General features: G+C 43.9%; 2 protein-coding genes across 3 annotated transcripts in view; one reads left to right on the plus strand and one right to left on the minus strand.

The window, feature by feature from the left end:
* KLHL42 (kelch like family member 42) overlaps positions 1-2,007 on the minus strand; it is a 21,102-nt gene extending 19,095 nt beyond the window's left edge. For both annotated transcript variants that reach the window (XR_006790660.3, XM_045873700.3), the window contains exon 1: positions 585-2,007. Coding sequence is in view for 1 of the 2 variants with exons in the window: in XM_045873700.3 (XP_045729656.1) it covers positions 585-1,456 (872 nt within the window). In the remaining variant the exon portion in view is untranslated. The remainder of the gene's footprint in view (positions 1-584) is intronic.
* Positions 1,455-14,477, plus strand: MANSC4 (MANSC domain containing 4). The gene is made up of 6 exons (XM_064590284.1): positions 1,455-2,069; positions 3,677-3,732; positions 6,409-6,461; positions 8,413-8,523; positions 11,251-11,385; positions 13,804-14,477. The coding sequence occupies exons 1-6, from the start codon at positions 1,455-1,457 to the stop codon at positions 14,475-14,477; spliced, it is 1,644 nt and encodes a 547-aa protein (XP_064446354.1).
* Positions 14,478-14,863: the final 386 nt, after the last annotated feature.

Genomic DNA, 14,863 nt, shown 5'->3' on the forward strand with positions numbered 1-14,863 from the left:
GGGAAGGAAGGGAGATGCAAAAGAGAGGATACAAAATAAGAAAGGCAATCCGATGTACAATTCTAATGGTTATCTCCTGAGCACAGATTGGGGCCCCAGTGTGGAAAGCTTCAAAGTCAATCACAACAACAAAATCTTCCCAAGACAGCATTACAGGCCACTGCCCAGTGTGTCACTGTAATGAGGATTAGAGCCTAAAAAATAAAAAAGGTAAAAATGAAGGCAAACTTTAAAAAGTTTTTTTTTTTAACGTATCCTTTTAGGAAACCACAGACATCAGACATCTCCCCCCCCCCCCCCCCCCCCCGGGAGAGAGGCAAAAAAAAAAGGGCAGTTCGTCTCAAAGCACAATACCTGCAAGGAGACTACTCAGCTAGTTGACCTCACAGGGACCACTTCTTCCTCGCAAGTTCTCCGTTCCTTGGGAACTTTGCCAGAGTCAAGGCCAGCGACACTCCTGAAGATGTCATTCCCACCTCAGCACAACCTCCTGTGACTGCCCAGTAAGCGCCAGGGGAGTGAATTAACTAATGAGCAAGTGAACGAATGGGAACGGGAAAGAAGCAGCACGGCTGGGTGCTTACCTCTTCTGGTTCATGGAGGCCACCTGGAGCCACTCGTTGGTGCTGGGGTTGTAGGAGTGCGCAGCCGAGATCTCCTGGCTAGTGATCCTATACCCGCCCACTATGAAGAGGTAGTTGTCCAGGATGGCGGACCCGTAACCCCTGACGTTCACCAGGTCGGGAGGAAGGTTGTTGGCCAGCGGGAACCAACGTTCAGTCATCTCCTCATACCTGAGCATGGACGGGGGCTCCCCTTGGTAGGGGTGAGGGGCCAGGGGTCCCCCCAAGAAATCCCCCAGGGCTACGAGGACGGGAGTCCCGGCCATCCGGGCCTCTCTCAGCCTCTGCTTCAGGCTGACATCGCCGGGGGCTTGAGGAGGAGCCCCCAGGAGGTGGAACTGGGGCTTGCACAGCACCTCGTGGAAGTGGACCACCATGAAGCGCAGGCAGGCCTCCTGCAGGTCGGGCAGTCCGTACACCTGCGCCAGGCGGTACAGCTCCAGGCAGTTGGTGAGCCGCACCTGGGACAGCAGCAGCTGCAGCAGAGACGTGACCTGCAGGAAGGAGGCCGCTTCCACCAGCTCCGCCAGCAGGCTCACCTCGTCCATCTCCTCTTCGTCCTCCAGCCCACCGCCCTTCTCCGCCCGCGGGCCCAGGAGCCAGCCTTCGCGGGCCCCGCCGGCGTTGATGAAGTCCAGCACCAGGCGCAGGCCCGGGGCGCTGAGGCCGCGCAGCTGCTGCACCTCGGGGCCGCCGGCCTCCTGGCTCAGGGCCTCGCGCATGCCGGAGCGGTAGAGGGCGCGGAAGTAGTCGCTCTGCTCGATGAGCTTCCTCTTGCTCACCGGGTAGCAGCGGTCCTCCAGGCGGATCTGCACCATCTCCTCGGCCGACATGGCTGGGGGCCCGGGGGCCGCGGGCGTGCCCGCCAGCTCTGCGCGCTCGCCTCCCCGCCCCCACGCGCTCGCCGGGTTCCGGGTTGCGCGCGCCGAGGGACGGCGCCGCCGAGGAGGAGGGGGGCGACGGGCCGCCGCCCGCTCCCGCGTTCGCCCAGCCTATCTGGGTCGCGGCGGCGCCCCCGGCGCAGCCCCTCCTCCGGGTGCCGGGCGCGGCGGCTCAGCCTCGCTCCCCCAGAGCGGCGGCCCTGCCCGTCCGCTCCCGCTCAGCGCCGAAAGAGGCCCGGCGGGCGCGCGCCGGGCGTCGGGAGGCGGCCGCCGTCCTCGCTCGGGGTCTGGGGCCGCGTCAGCCGCCGAGGGGATCCCAGCCCCCAGCCTGCGGCCCCCTCCCACGCCTCGCCTCTCACTTCCGCCCGCAGGACCCCTGCTGCCCGCCAGACCCGCGAGCCGGATCCGGCTTTGGGCTCTCGGGAGGGCAGGAGGGCTGCGGGCCCCGGCGCCCGGGCCGCGGCCGCGTCCCCGCAAGCCTCCCCCGCGCGCCGGGCGCAGCGGCTCTGCGGCCTGCGGGGTGCGCGGCGACGCGCCGAGGGTGGAGGAGGGGACGGGAGACGAGGTGAAGCCAGTCCGCTCTTTCTTCCACGCTGCTTTACAAGCGCGGGGAGCGAGAGAAGAAGAAACAGGCGTGGGGGGGACCGGGATGAAGGGAGTCTGGGGTCCTGGGAGTCAAAATGACATCGCATCTGGGATCGCCCATCTAGCCCAGTCCGGCATAGTGTCCCAGGGGGGATGAGGCACGTAGGCCGTCTCTGCCCACGCAGGTGACACCTAGAGCTGATTCTTCGCCATGGTCAGCGTGTGGGAGCCATCTTGCAGAAAGAAGGTCCGGGCAGATGGCAGCAGGTTCTGCAGGGCTCACTGGGGTGCACAGTACAGCAGATGAAAAGGGTCGGGAAGCAGAGGAGCTTGTATTTGCTGCTAGGGCCTGTTAATCCTCTTTATGCTATTGAAAGAAAGACAGGAGTGCAACTCAATTTAAGTTACTTCAGTTTGGTTGGGCCAGCCACGACCTAACGTGATCCTTTGGGCAGAAGGTCTGGCCGCTTTTGGTCATACTGGCCTACAGACGTGGCTTTTCTTGCCACCCTGTGTTCCCCTGCCCATGCCCTCTGCCGGCTGAGGACTACTTAAGGAGGGACCACTTCTTCCCGGTCTTCTCTCACTGAACGTTGCAAAGAAATGCATAGAAAGCTCACCCCAAATAATGAGGACCTCGTGTTACTCATGAGATATGAATTAATCTTAGAAGGGGGTGAGGGGGATACTGTTAGGTTAGCTTTGGGTAGATGGAGGGATAAGGATTGGGAGGGAGCCGGCACTTATCCTACAAAAAACCCTTGAAAATTTCCCCAGACCAAGATTCTTCTATCATAGTCCTGAACTTGGGGAGAAGATGTGTTTGGGCTTTATTTTTATTATTACAAGCTTCAGCTGTCTTCTTGAATGGCAAGTTGTTAAATGACACCTTCTTCTTAAGTACATTTCCACTTTTTGAAACAAGATACCTCCTACAATACTGATTAACGTTTTACTTGAGGAAGGGGGAACGGTTAAAAACCAGAGAAGAAAGTCATCTTGGTAAAGCATGAAATCCGTTCAGCACCTTTTTGGTTAATTTGTGCTTTTCACTACGTAACTTAGCTGCCTCATTGTGAGGTGTTGTCCTCCATTATTTTCTTTATAAAACACCATGAATAAGGAACTAAAGTTTTAAAGACATAGGAAAAAATCCTAGTAGATTCTGACCTCCCTGGGAAAAGTGAAGGAGACAAGGATGGATCTATGATCTGCTTCATTCATCTATTTTTCTTTTTAATTCTGTGAACAACTTTTAGCTTTTCGCCTTGTTTCACTTGGCCTTTAAATCATTACTGATAAAACTCCATTCTCAACCAATTTCTCACACTTCTGTTTTCAATAAGGGTGCAGTCAAGACATTCTGAAGTTCTTAGGTGGGGAGTGACCAAGAATCTAGCAACCTCTTTAGGAAAGTAGTGCCACCCCCAGTATTAGGCCTTACGCTGGGGAATTTTGCTGGAGGGCACACCCTCCATCAAAGAGAGAGGCTCGGACTTGGGATTTATTTGTGCCTCCGTTCGCAACAATGCCAGATTCAGTGGGTCAGCCAAGAACAGGCTCTTAGTCTCTTCTCTGTCCTTTTAGAATCTTTCACCAATGGATGCTTTTGTTTCCAAACGTCATAGATATGCCTCAGACTGGTATTTTCTTGCCTTCTAAAAACAGACCCAAAAAATCACACTCAAAGAATGATGCACATCCAAAAGGCAATTCACACACAGTAATATTATCAGAGTAAGATTAGCTTGGGCAGGGAATCTGGGGTGTGAGTCTGACAATACCGGGCACTGAACCTGTAAGCTTTTTCGGCCCTGATATGATAATAAGGTCATCTAGGATTGGAAGTATCTTAAAAGATCAAACCACTTTTGTAACTCACACAGTAAGCTTTCTGTTCAGCTAGGAATGCAAAGTCAAAGCAATATAAACTCATTTACGAAAGATCTAAAGCATTATTTCTAAGCCTCATGAAAATATTGCTTATATGTAACTGGTGGTATAATTTTATAGATCTGTTATTGACTGAACAATGAATAATAAAGACTGGCTTTTGTGGTGCTATGACTCACTTCAGACACTTTATATTATGATCTTTCTACAAAAGACTACAGTAAGAGTCAGACATAGGCCGTTTCTTTAAGAATTTATGGAAAATACATCTTGTGACCGAGAATGAAAAATAAATATTTAAGTACAAGATGTTTATCACAGTGTTGCTTTTAATAATAAAAAAATGGAACACAATGTCTAACAGTAATAGTAGCTAACATTTATTGAAGGTTTATTATATGCCAGGCACCACTGGCAGTGGTTTTCATGGATTACAGTATTTTTTTTATTCTGTTTTACAGCTGAGGAAGCTGAAGTGCAGAGTAAATTTTGGTACATGTGTAGAATGAAATACCGTAGAGCCTTTACAACTTTGGATATACATGTAGATCTTTCTTTAGAAACCCTGAAAAATATAATTTTACACCGGATTTTTATTTTTTATTTTTTATTTTTTTTTTTAAAGATTTTATTTATTTATTTGAGAGAGAGAATGAGATAGAGAGAGCATGAGAGGGGGGAGGGTCAGAGGGAGAAGCAGACTCCCTGCCGAGCAGGGAGCCCGATGCGGGACTCCAGGATCATGACCTGAGCCGAAGGCAGTCGCTTAACCAACTGAGCCACCCAGGCGCCCCTACACCGGATTTTTAAAAAACAGTGTCTGGAGAGGCATCTGGGTGGCATTGTCGGTTAAGCATCAGACTCTTGGTTTCAGGTCAGGTTGTGATCTCAGGGTCATGGGATCGAACCCCAAGTGGGTTCTGTGCTCAGTGTGGAGTCAGCTTGAGATTCTTTCTCCCTCTGCCCTCCCACTCATGTTCTCTGTCTCTAAAATAAATAAATAAATCTTTAAAAAACAGTTTCTGGAACACTATGAATCCATTTATGTAAAATGGTATATATGTATCTATTTTTTATAGAGATGTCTAGAAGGATGTTAACGAAAGTGTTAAGACTATAGGACTGTACGGGCCTCTGGGTGGCTCAGTCATTAAGCATCTGCCTTCGGCTCAGGTCATGGTCCCAGGGTCCTGGGACTGAGCCCCGCATCGGGCTCCCTGCTCAGCGGGAAGCCTGCTTCTCCCTCTCCCACTCCCCCTGCTTCTGTTCCCTCTCTTGCTGTGTCTCTGTCAAATAAATAAATAAAATCTTAAAAAAAAAAAGACTATAGGACTGTAGTTTTTATTTCTTTTTGTACTTTTCTGTACAGTTTGGATTTTTAAAGTGAAATATACATCAATTTAATAAAAAGCAAAACATTTTAAGAAAAATTATTTCCTTTCCTTTTTTAACAAGCAAAACTGAAATATTTTCCTTTCATGAAAGCATATGGGACAATTTAAATGAGTTTAAAGTAGCACAGTTCTTTAAAAATGGCTCAGAGGCGCCTGGGTGGTTCTCAGTGGGTTGAATATCCAACTTTTGGCTTCGGCTCAGGTCATGATCTCTGGGTTGGGACAGGAGATCCAACCCCCTTCCACTTTACACCCCCCCACCCAGGTCAGGCCCCGGCTCAGCAGGGAGTCTGTTTTTCCTCTCCCTCTTTCTCCCCTCCACCCCATGTGTGCATTCTCCCTCTCAAATAGATACATCTTTAAAAAAATAAAATGGCTCATACTTAATTCAGATTGAGCATCTTCATGTAAGCAAAACTTCCATTTTCTTTCAGTCAGTGTTACGTCAGTGTTTTCCAAACATCTTAGTAAATCACCTGGGACACTTACAAGAATTCTGGTTCCCACACTAGAGCAACTGATTCAGGCTCTTGGAAGAGAAGAGAGATTTTAAGGTAAGAATCCAATTTGTAAACTCCTCTCAGGAGCAGCCAGTTGGAAATACGTACAATATATCACTGCATTGCAACAGTGTAACAGTTCTGAGTATTTGATAAAATCTATACAAAGGCTATATAGCAATTTTTTATTCAGAGTTGGAATTGCTTTCTGGTTTCTGCAATTTCATCTCACTTGGACAAGTTTTGAGACTAGGTGTTTCTGGGCCACAAATCTCAGCCCGTTGTGGATTCCTCCCTCTGCCCCTGCAGTCCAGTTTCTATCTCTCCTTTTCAAAATACTTGGCTCCAGGAAGTTCCTGGTTTCCAGACTGAATGTTTATGCAATCGCCCAAAAAAATTGTTTTAAAAATTTTAAAGCATGCTTTTACATCGGAACTTGGAGATTCTTTAAAGTGCAACTTTGATCTTTACTTGAACACCATTTGACAGCAAAAGGATTAAGCAATTGTGGGTTGTTCCATTATCCCTGCAGGATACATGAGAACTTCAAGGAATTATATATCACAGGAAAGAAACGCATTTACTGTGATTGAAAAACACGGAGGTTAGAAGGTTAGAAAGCCGACTTTTCGGTTTATGTCCCCAGGGCATGAACTAATCGCAATATCTATGGAACCTCACTGAGAAACAGGGAGTAATCTTTTGTTCCTCACCTGTTGCTTGCTTTGCCATTAGGAAACCTCTCTTCCCTCTCCCCTTGGAACAGATAGAATAGTCTGATTATTTGCAGGTAAGCAACTGAAACTTGCTTTCTATGAGAAGTTCAATAGAATAACATATTTATCATTTTTAGTGTATTTTATGTGGCTTATGCAAGGTTAGGAGTTAATCCATGTTATAATTTTTGCTTAGGAGAAAGTAAAATGTTTTGTTTTTAAAGTTATTCAGCCTTTTGAATATTTTCTTATTATTGATTAAATCATATGTCTCTAAAAATCAAAGGGTATGTGATAGGCTATTATTATGAAACAGGTGGGGAAATGAAAATTCAAAGAATTTTGAATCCAAAAAATGTTAACATTTTTGTGTCAAATGAATGAGTCATTGTGCAAAAGGTATGAAAGAAACCCAGATCACAGGTTAGAAAAAACTTCATCATTTTTAAAATTTTTTTGAAAAGAGCAGTTCAGCCGTACTCTATGCCAAAAGCTGATTTTCACTTATGCTTGCTCTAAAAATGGGTACAAAAAAGCAACAGTTTCATGCTTTGAACTAATTTGTCATCTTGGACATCATCATGGCATATAGAAATGACAATCTTCACAAAAGTGAGAGGCCATTTTTGCTTCCTTTAGTATCTTTTCAAATGTTTGGCATTGCAATTGAAGTGATTTTATTAATATTTAGAAATTTAAAACCATTTCATCATTTCCCTAATACACGTTTCTTAGCAACTATTTCTGCTTCAGTCAGAGATACTATGTCTTTTTGTATATGCTTCACAAAGAAGTATCCTTTATAACTTGCAAACATGAATCTCAGAAAACAGATTAGATAGCACCCATTTTGAACTTCTTCACAATTTTCACTGTAATGCTTTTCATTTGCTCTTCTTAAAGAAAGCCTGTGGCTGGCCTTTTGGGGCGGGGGGTGGGGGGAAGAAAAGTGCCTGGCTCCAGGAAGTGACCAGGATCCATATATCCACATTCAATGTTTTCAAAATCACTGCAAAATTAAAATGTAACTTTTTTTAAATTTTCAGTTTTCATTTACTTTCAAGGTTTTTTTGTGGTTATTTTGTTCAGTTTAGTAAAAACAAAAAATTTAAACTAGTGCACAAACTGGTTTTCTGGTGAATGTAAATACCAGAACTTAAATACACAGGGAAAAAAAAAAAAAGACAATTTAAAAAAATCTGCAGTCACAGGTTCCTTTGAAACCATACATCAGTCCCCTTACAAAACCATGTCTTGTTTCTGGTGAAATGGATCCTTCCTTTATCTGATGTCAAGTGACTAAATTATTGTTTTCCTCAGAAAGACTCTTGGCTAGGGTTTCCACTTGTCTTTATATTTACTTAGTAAGAGGTGTCTGTGACTATTCACTTTCAGAAAAAGAAGAAAAACAGAGGAGAGAATCTGTGTCTTCAAGAGGGTAAGGGACAGAGTATCAAAATGGCCTGGAAAATGTTCAACATTAACGTCAGAAAGTCAAATGTTCACCTAGGGCTCAGCTGGGAAGAAACAAAAGAAAAATCACTATGCAGTCAAAGAATGGCTTCATTTTTCTAGAAGGTGACCCTCCAGGAGAGTCCCTTAGCAACAGTCTCGAAGTTCCAGAAACTGTCCTAAACCCTGATGGTCAGCTTCGGCGTCTGTCTGGAACTTGAACTTCTTGCCCGGTCTTTCTACCAGGGAAATGCATATCGTGGTGGTGGCAACAGCCTTGATACTGCTCCTAAGCATGGGGTGGACCTCAGACTCTCTCTGCTCACCCACCATTTTTTACAGAGACTGTTGGATCCGTCGCTTCCCAGGGCTTCTGATTGACCTGGAGGAGTCTCAGAAGCTGGGAGCTCAGTTCCTGAAGTATTATTCTGAAAGCACAGGCCAGAAATGCAGCAGGAGCTGCTGCCTTAGGAAGGATGGTAAGTATTAATGATATGCCTGCGCAAAAATCAGGAGAAACTTATAAAATGAAGATCTAAGTAAGGAGCCCTAGGCAGAGGTTCCAGTGAACAAACAGATGAACAGGACTAGGGAAGGTGAGGGAGAGACATGGGGATGGGGGAGAGCGGGAGAGAGATTGAGACTGACTTTGCTGTTTGGGTCAGTGCTGGCTCAGTTTACAAATCTGGTAATGATCCAGAATGCCATGGAACCCACAGGTAACAGAGAATCTTCTTTTCTTCACTAAAGTGCTAAATGAAACTATTTCCTCAATGGTTAACTAACAATATTTCCATAGCCCCCAAATATGGCATCTTTGATTTCAAAAATATTTATAATAATTTCCTTTTCAAAGTTCTTTTGGTGATATTGGTATTTCAAATTTTTGAAATGTGCTTGCTTGTGTTGAGCAAATGCGGGTTGCACTGAGCAGGAATTTTGATTGTGACTGATGTTTTGAAAGACATAGGTAGCTATATGTCAAATAGCAAAAAAAAAAAAGAAAAGAAATATATATATTAAATATTCTGATTTTTTTTGTCCAAAATCCAGAATCAGAGCATCATCCATGTAATATGATCAAGGCTTATAATGAGGAAAACATTTCATTATTGCAGAATTTCCAGTTACAATCGTCTAAAGACTTCTTTCATTTGTTTTTCATTTTTCCAAGACTTTAAAGCTACTTGGAAAGAAACAGCAAAAGCAACACAACACTTTAAAATAATTCCCTTGGTTCTTCCATACTTTCTTTCCGTGGTTTGATACCAACTTATTAATTGCCAGTGCCTCCTATCCAAGTCTGCATGGAAGATTTCTGGGATGCAGATTGAGGCTACCGGAGGGTGTAAACCGACCACAGTGTGAGAAGCTGCCCCAGGCTAAGCCCTCAAAAGTTAATCAGGCACACAAGAAAACAATTAATTTATTAAAGGGAAATCTTTTTTTTTTAAGAATTTATTTATTTATTTGAGAGAGAGAGAGAGCACAACAGAGCACACAAGCAGGGGGAGCGGCAAAGGGAAAGGAGAAGCAGACTCCCCTTTGAGCAGGGAGCCCAATGTGGGGCTCGATCTCAGGACCCTGGGATCATGACCTGAGCCGAAGGCAGAGGCTTAACTGACTGAGCCACCCAGGTGCCCCTAAAGGGGAATCTTTTTGAAAAGGTTGCCAATCCAGATTTTCACCTTAGAGATGCTTCTAATTCCCATAAGCCTTGAGGAAGGTGGGTGGGTGGGGGGATATCTTTCAGCATTTTCCCATGGCATCAATTTACCTGACTGTCCATCGCAGGGAAACTTTGTTCTCTCGACTTCCAGGGATACTATAAGCATCCAGTAGAATTCCATGATTTTAGAGCCTCTGTAGCTTCCAAGTTGTGGTTTTTTTCCTCCAAAAGAAAGGGCACGAACACACGTCTCTGTTTTTAGCTGGAAGCCAGAACTTTAAAAAGCCACAGTCCTGCAATAGCTAACCTGTTCGGAACTGGAACTCTAAAGTGTACACAAAGAGGAATATAAAACATCTTTTAAAATTGCTCTCTTTACAGCATCAATTATTTTCTTATCAAAAATTTAGATGTCTAAATTTGAATATTTTTTAGTCCTTTCCCTTGAACTTGACAGCCCAGTCTTTAGGGAATGCATTTGTAATCTAAAATGTATTAGCAATGTATTATTGAATTCTGCCCTCTTCTTTATCCTCCTGGATGCCCCAGAAGTAACGGGGTGGGGGGGGATGAAGCTCCCCACAGTTAACCTTACACAGAGGCAGCAAAGGTTTTGCCAATGGCAATTCCACAACAGCTTTAGGCATACTCTGAGGTCTAGTAATTGTATGCTATTCCTCTGTAATCTTATTTTATTAAAGAAGTTGATACCTTTGGTCAATGGATATTTCCCAGTGCATGGTCCCTACTACACTGCAGCAGGAGGAAAGCCTGTTTTGCACTTTGGGGAGGACAGACTGAAGACTGGCACTCAGCAAATCACTCTTCAGGTTTTCCAGAAATAACATCGTCCGTTTTATGGAGCAAACTTATTTAGTAGAAGGGGGATAGCATCAGTGATGTACCCCTACCCATTAGAATTCCAAATGCTCACATCCTTGTCAGTAGACTCTCTTCCTCTTTAAAGGACTCTGAATAGGCTTTTCATTGGATGTGATTTGCAACATGGGACTAGTGTTCCCCTATAATCAGGATCAGGGTAGTGTTCACCTGGCCTGCTGCCTTTCCACCATCTGGGCCTCTCCCAGTAATTGCAGTTTTTGCCTTCCCATGACTCCCTCTTTTGTTACAACATCTGTCACTTTATTTTCTTATTTCTTTCTCTGGTGAACTCCAGTGCCTTAGCATTCTGAGAGGGCACTGCAACAATAAATCTGATAAGCCCGAGGGGCTTCTGTAGCCAATTGAACTTTTCATGAACATAAAATACTGGGATTGGAAAATGATTCCGGGTAATCCTGTGTGGAATGGAATGTGTGAAAGGTTAGAGAAAATCAGTGGATAGTTTCTTTTAAAAGGGCATTTTCCATATTCGGGGAAACCAGTTACTGTAGTTCACAATGTTCTGTAAGGTGTCTGGACATAGCCCTGCAATATACTGCTGTTAATCCAATGTTCTTGAAAGAAATATAAGTTACTCAGAGCTCATCAAGCTGGGAGAAACCAAAACCATCTGCAGATGCACTTTTCCTTTCAGTTTCCTGTAACGTGGCTGTCTTCTACCATGATCCTATTCATGACAATGTCAACTGCCTCCATATTCACTGCCCCACGCTGGAGAGCTGCATATTAGAGCCCGGAACCAGTGCCATTTTATACAACATAACAGAAGGTAATGATTTATGTATTTTGTATTTATGTTGAAGAATGTTGGTAATGCTCTAGTAGAGATGTATAACCCTAGAAACTGGCTGGCAACAACCTGAATCATTATTTTCCAGCAATCTCTATCTGGAAAAGGTTTGGGCATCCAGGGCAGAAAACTAAAAGTAAATTCGCTTTAGTTTGGCATGCTCGGGAATGATGAGTTCATTCCAGATGGTAACAAATCGTATGTGATTGAGGAAGAGCTTAAGCATTACATTTATTCCAGGAGCCCCCAGCAAGAGCCAAAGAAGGCATTTCTACTGGGGGTGCTAAGGGTGCTACCAGCAATAAAGAAAATGCTTCATGGCAATTTTGAGGTCCATCGACACTGCATACAAGGATTCTACAAAGATGGATGTCAAGGACAAGGAAATGCACTTATGAACATACATTAGCATACCAATGGTCCCAAGATAACCAAGATATCCATTATTTTAGATAAATACACACTCAAGTGTCCCTTGCTCATGTATATAAACTCAGGCTGCAAATTGGTAAACACGAAAGAATAGATTTTTGCCATCCAAATACAAAGGCGATAAATTTCGTCATCGATTTGTACTTACCGAACAGCTAATTCAGGCTGGGAGCAGCACTGCAGAAGATGGCAGCCATATCTCTGCCCTCGAGTTTATTACAATCTAGTTGATGTGACAAATCTCACCATTAGTGTACAATGTGTAACTGAATACCAAAACGTGTGATACTGCCTCAAGTACAAGCACTCAAAAGAAGAGGAGACTAAAGAAAGCTAAATTCAGAGGCAGCTTTGTGGAAGAGGCCTGGCAGAGACAAGATAAGGAGTTCTGTGTCACACCACTGGAAAGTAAGAAAACAGGTCTGGCTACAGAAGGGGCACATTTGGGGTTGCAACGAAAATCTGGGTAAGATAGGGTAGGTCAGGTTACAAAAGGGCTTTGGACAGAGCAGTGTTTTGGTTTGACTTTGTCAGCAAGAGAGAACCAGCAAAGGCATTTAATGAGAAAATGCCATCATGAAAGTGATGAGTGTGGTTGTCTTTAGTCTAGGAAAATTATATGCGGGATGCAAATTAGAATATCTAGTCAGGGAAGCATTAGATCTGGAGAAGGTGACCATAACTGCACATGAACAGGAGGGATGACTACCAGCACTTTGGGAGGGAACTGGATAGGACCTAGTTACTTCTTGGATGAAGGAAAAGAAGAGAGAGGAGTCAACGATTCCTCTATGTACATACAGATTCCAGCATGGATGATGGAAGATTGGTGAGCTCACTGAAAGAGACAGAGAGCCAGACAAAATGATTTTGGCTTTGGGAATGTTCAGTGATGACATGAGATGTCTAGGTGAGAACCCTCCGTAGAGCACAGGAGAAATGAGACCGGAGACCAAGACAGAGGAAATAACTGGTCATGTGGATTTCGGTGTCACTGATGCAGTGGTGACAGTTGATGAGGATTCTCGTGTGTGTGTGGTGAATGGATGAGATGAAGGGAAAATTCAGCAGAAGACAAAGGACTAAAGATTGTGGAAAGCACACAACCAGTTTGGACCAAGGAGAGAACTAGCTAAAGAAAGAAAAAATGAGAAGCAGGCAGTCTGAGGTAAAGTGCCAAGAGAGTCTGTGTTCCAGGGAGTCACGGAGGGGGAATTTTAAGGAAAGGATGGCCAGCAGTATTGAGGATAAAAGAGAAGTCAAAGCAATGAGGTTGAACAGGAAATATGGAAACTAGTGATTACCTCAGAAGCATAATTCTGACAGAATAGCGAGGATGGAACAAGATGGCAGAAGGCAAACAACAAAGAAAGGAAATGGATGTTGGTGTGTCTAGAGGGAGAGAGGGAGAGAGACAGAAACTGACAGGAGAGACAAGTGAAAAGCTGTTGAGAGGTTTTTTCTTCCCCTTTACAGATGGAGCAATGTTTGCCTGTGTCTGAAGTCAGAGGGAAAGGAGTTTCTTTACAAGAGAGAAAATACTGAAGACAAAGTCAGGACCCTCACGGACTGGGATAGGGAGGAGTCGGAGGGCTTTGCTCATGATTTTGAATACAGTTACACTTCTGTATTATTTTTTAAAACTTTAAGATGCTATATATCTCAAATGGTTACTGTCTTTTGCAATTCTTGCACTAACATTGGCTATTGTTGCCCAGGCAGACACAAAGAATCTTCTATGATGTAGCCAAAGTTGTTTATAACAGAAAGTGTTCTAGAAAGTTAAGATAAATTCAAATGTGGTCAGTATGTTTCTAAGCCTTTTCAGAAGTATGCAATAGTAGAATTTGAACTTAAGCTTAGTTCACTAACTCAGTGGCAAACCCAAGGCTTCTCCAACCTGTGCTTTGAGCTTCTCTCATTGAAATAAAAAATAAAATGAATGATGCTTTATTTATCTTTCAGGTATAGATCCAGATTTGCTGGTTTTTGAACAATCACCTCCCACATATCTAAATACCCGTTCTTCATCTAACACATGGGACAGACTAAGGATTTTAAAAGCTACACATTTAGATAAACAACAAACTACCGTGATAAACCAAATGCTACCATCAACAGAGGCACCATCATCAACCCCACATCAAGATTTGGTTGTCAACACAAACAATACCAGGTATTCCAAGGAATTAACCACAGATTCCTGGGCAAGACTCATTTCCCTGAATGACTCCATTACCACAGAGGTAAATATGGTGTCACACAGCACTGATTTCATCAATAACCCAGATAACAAGACTATTTCTCCTTTCTTTGTTCCCATAGACACGAAACTTTTTCATAGGCCTATTCCATCCCAAGTCAACAGTAGCAAGCAATTACTAAACAAAACCAAGGGGTCCAACAGCAGAAACCACACATGTGAGAATGAAGACATGACACCTGAATGGGCATCTGTGACTTCAAAGATGTGGCTGGCTCCGGTGGCCCTCTGTACCTCTGTCATCTTTCTTTGCTGTTGTATAATCATCCTGGCATCTGGATGCTGTAGAAAGCAGCAGGGCCAGTATAAGCCAGGACAGAGAAAGTCAGGATCCAAGCATATTAAAAAATTTAACAGTCTAAAGGAGGACTCTTAATAGCAAAAGTTACAGGGAGATTGTAAACTTTCAAGAGTATCATTTTTAGTTTTCTGTAAGACAAGGGCTCTTTGGTTAAAAAAAAATAATTGCACAGGATTATCACTCCTACCAGTCTCTAAAAAAGGCCAAATGCTTGATAAACTTAAGTGCTTTTTTGGATTATTTCTAGTACCCTTTGCCAAAGTTCCAAAATTCTGACTCCTGCAGTTATTTAGCACTGCATGAGAGATATGCTTCTAAGTGCTGTATATGTATTCATTCATGGATATAATTTTATGAATTAGGTATACTTTTATTAACCATTATAGTATTATTATCACATTGTACAGATGAGGAAAATGAGAAGAGAGAGGCTAAATATCTTCCCTAAAATCACACAGCTA

The sequence above is a fragment of the Mirounga angustirostris genome, unplaced genomic scaffold (genome assembly GCF_029215605.1).
Source record: "Mirounga angustirostris isolate CCGP_5_RB_7025 unplaced genomic scaffold, mMirAng1.0.hap1 SCAF_5, whole genome shotgun sequence".
In the NCBI taxonomy this organism is placed as follows: domain Eukaryota; kingdom Metazoa; phylum Chordata; class Mammalia; order Carnivora; family Phocidae; genus Mirounga; species Mirounga angustirostris.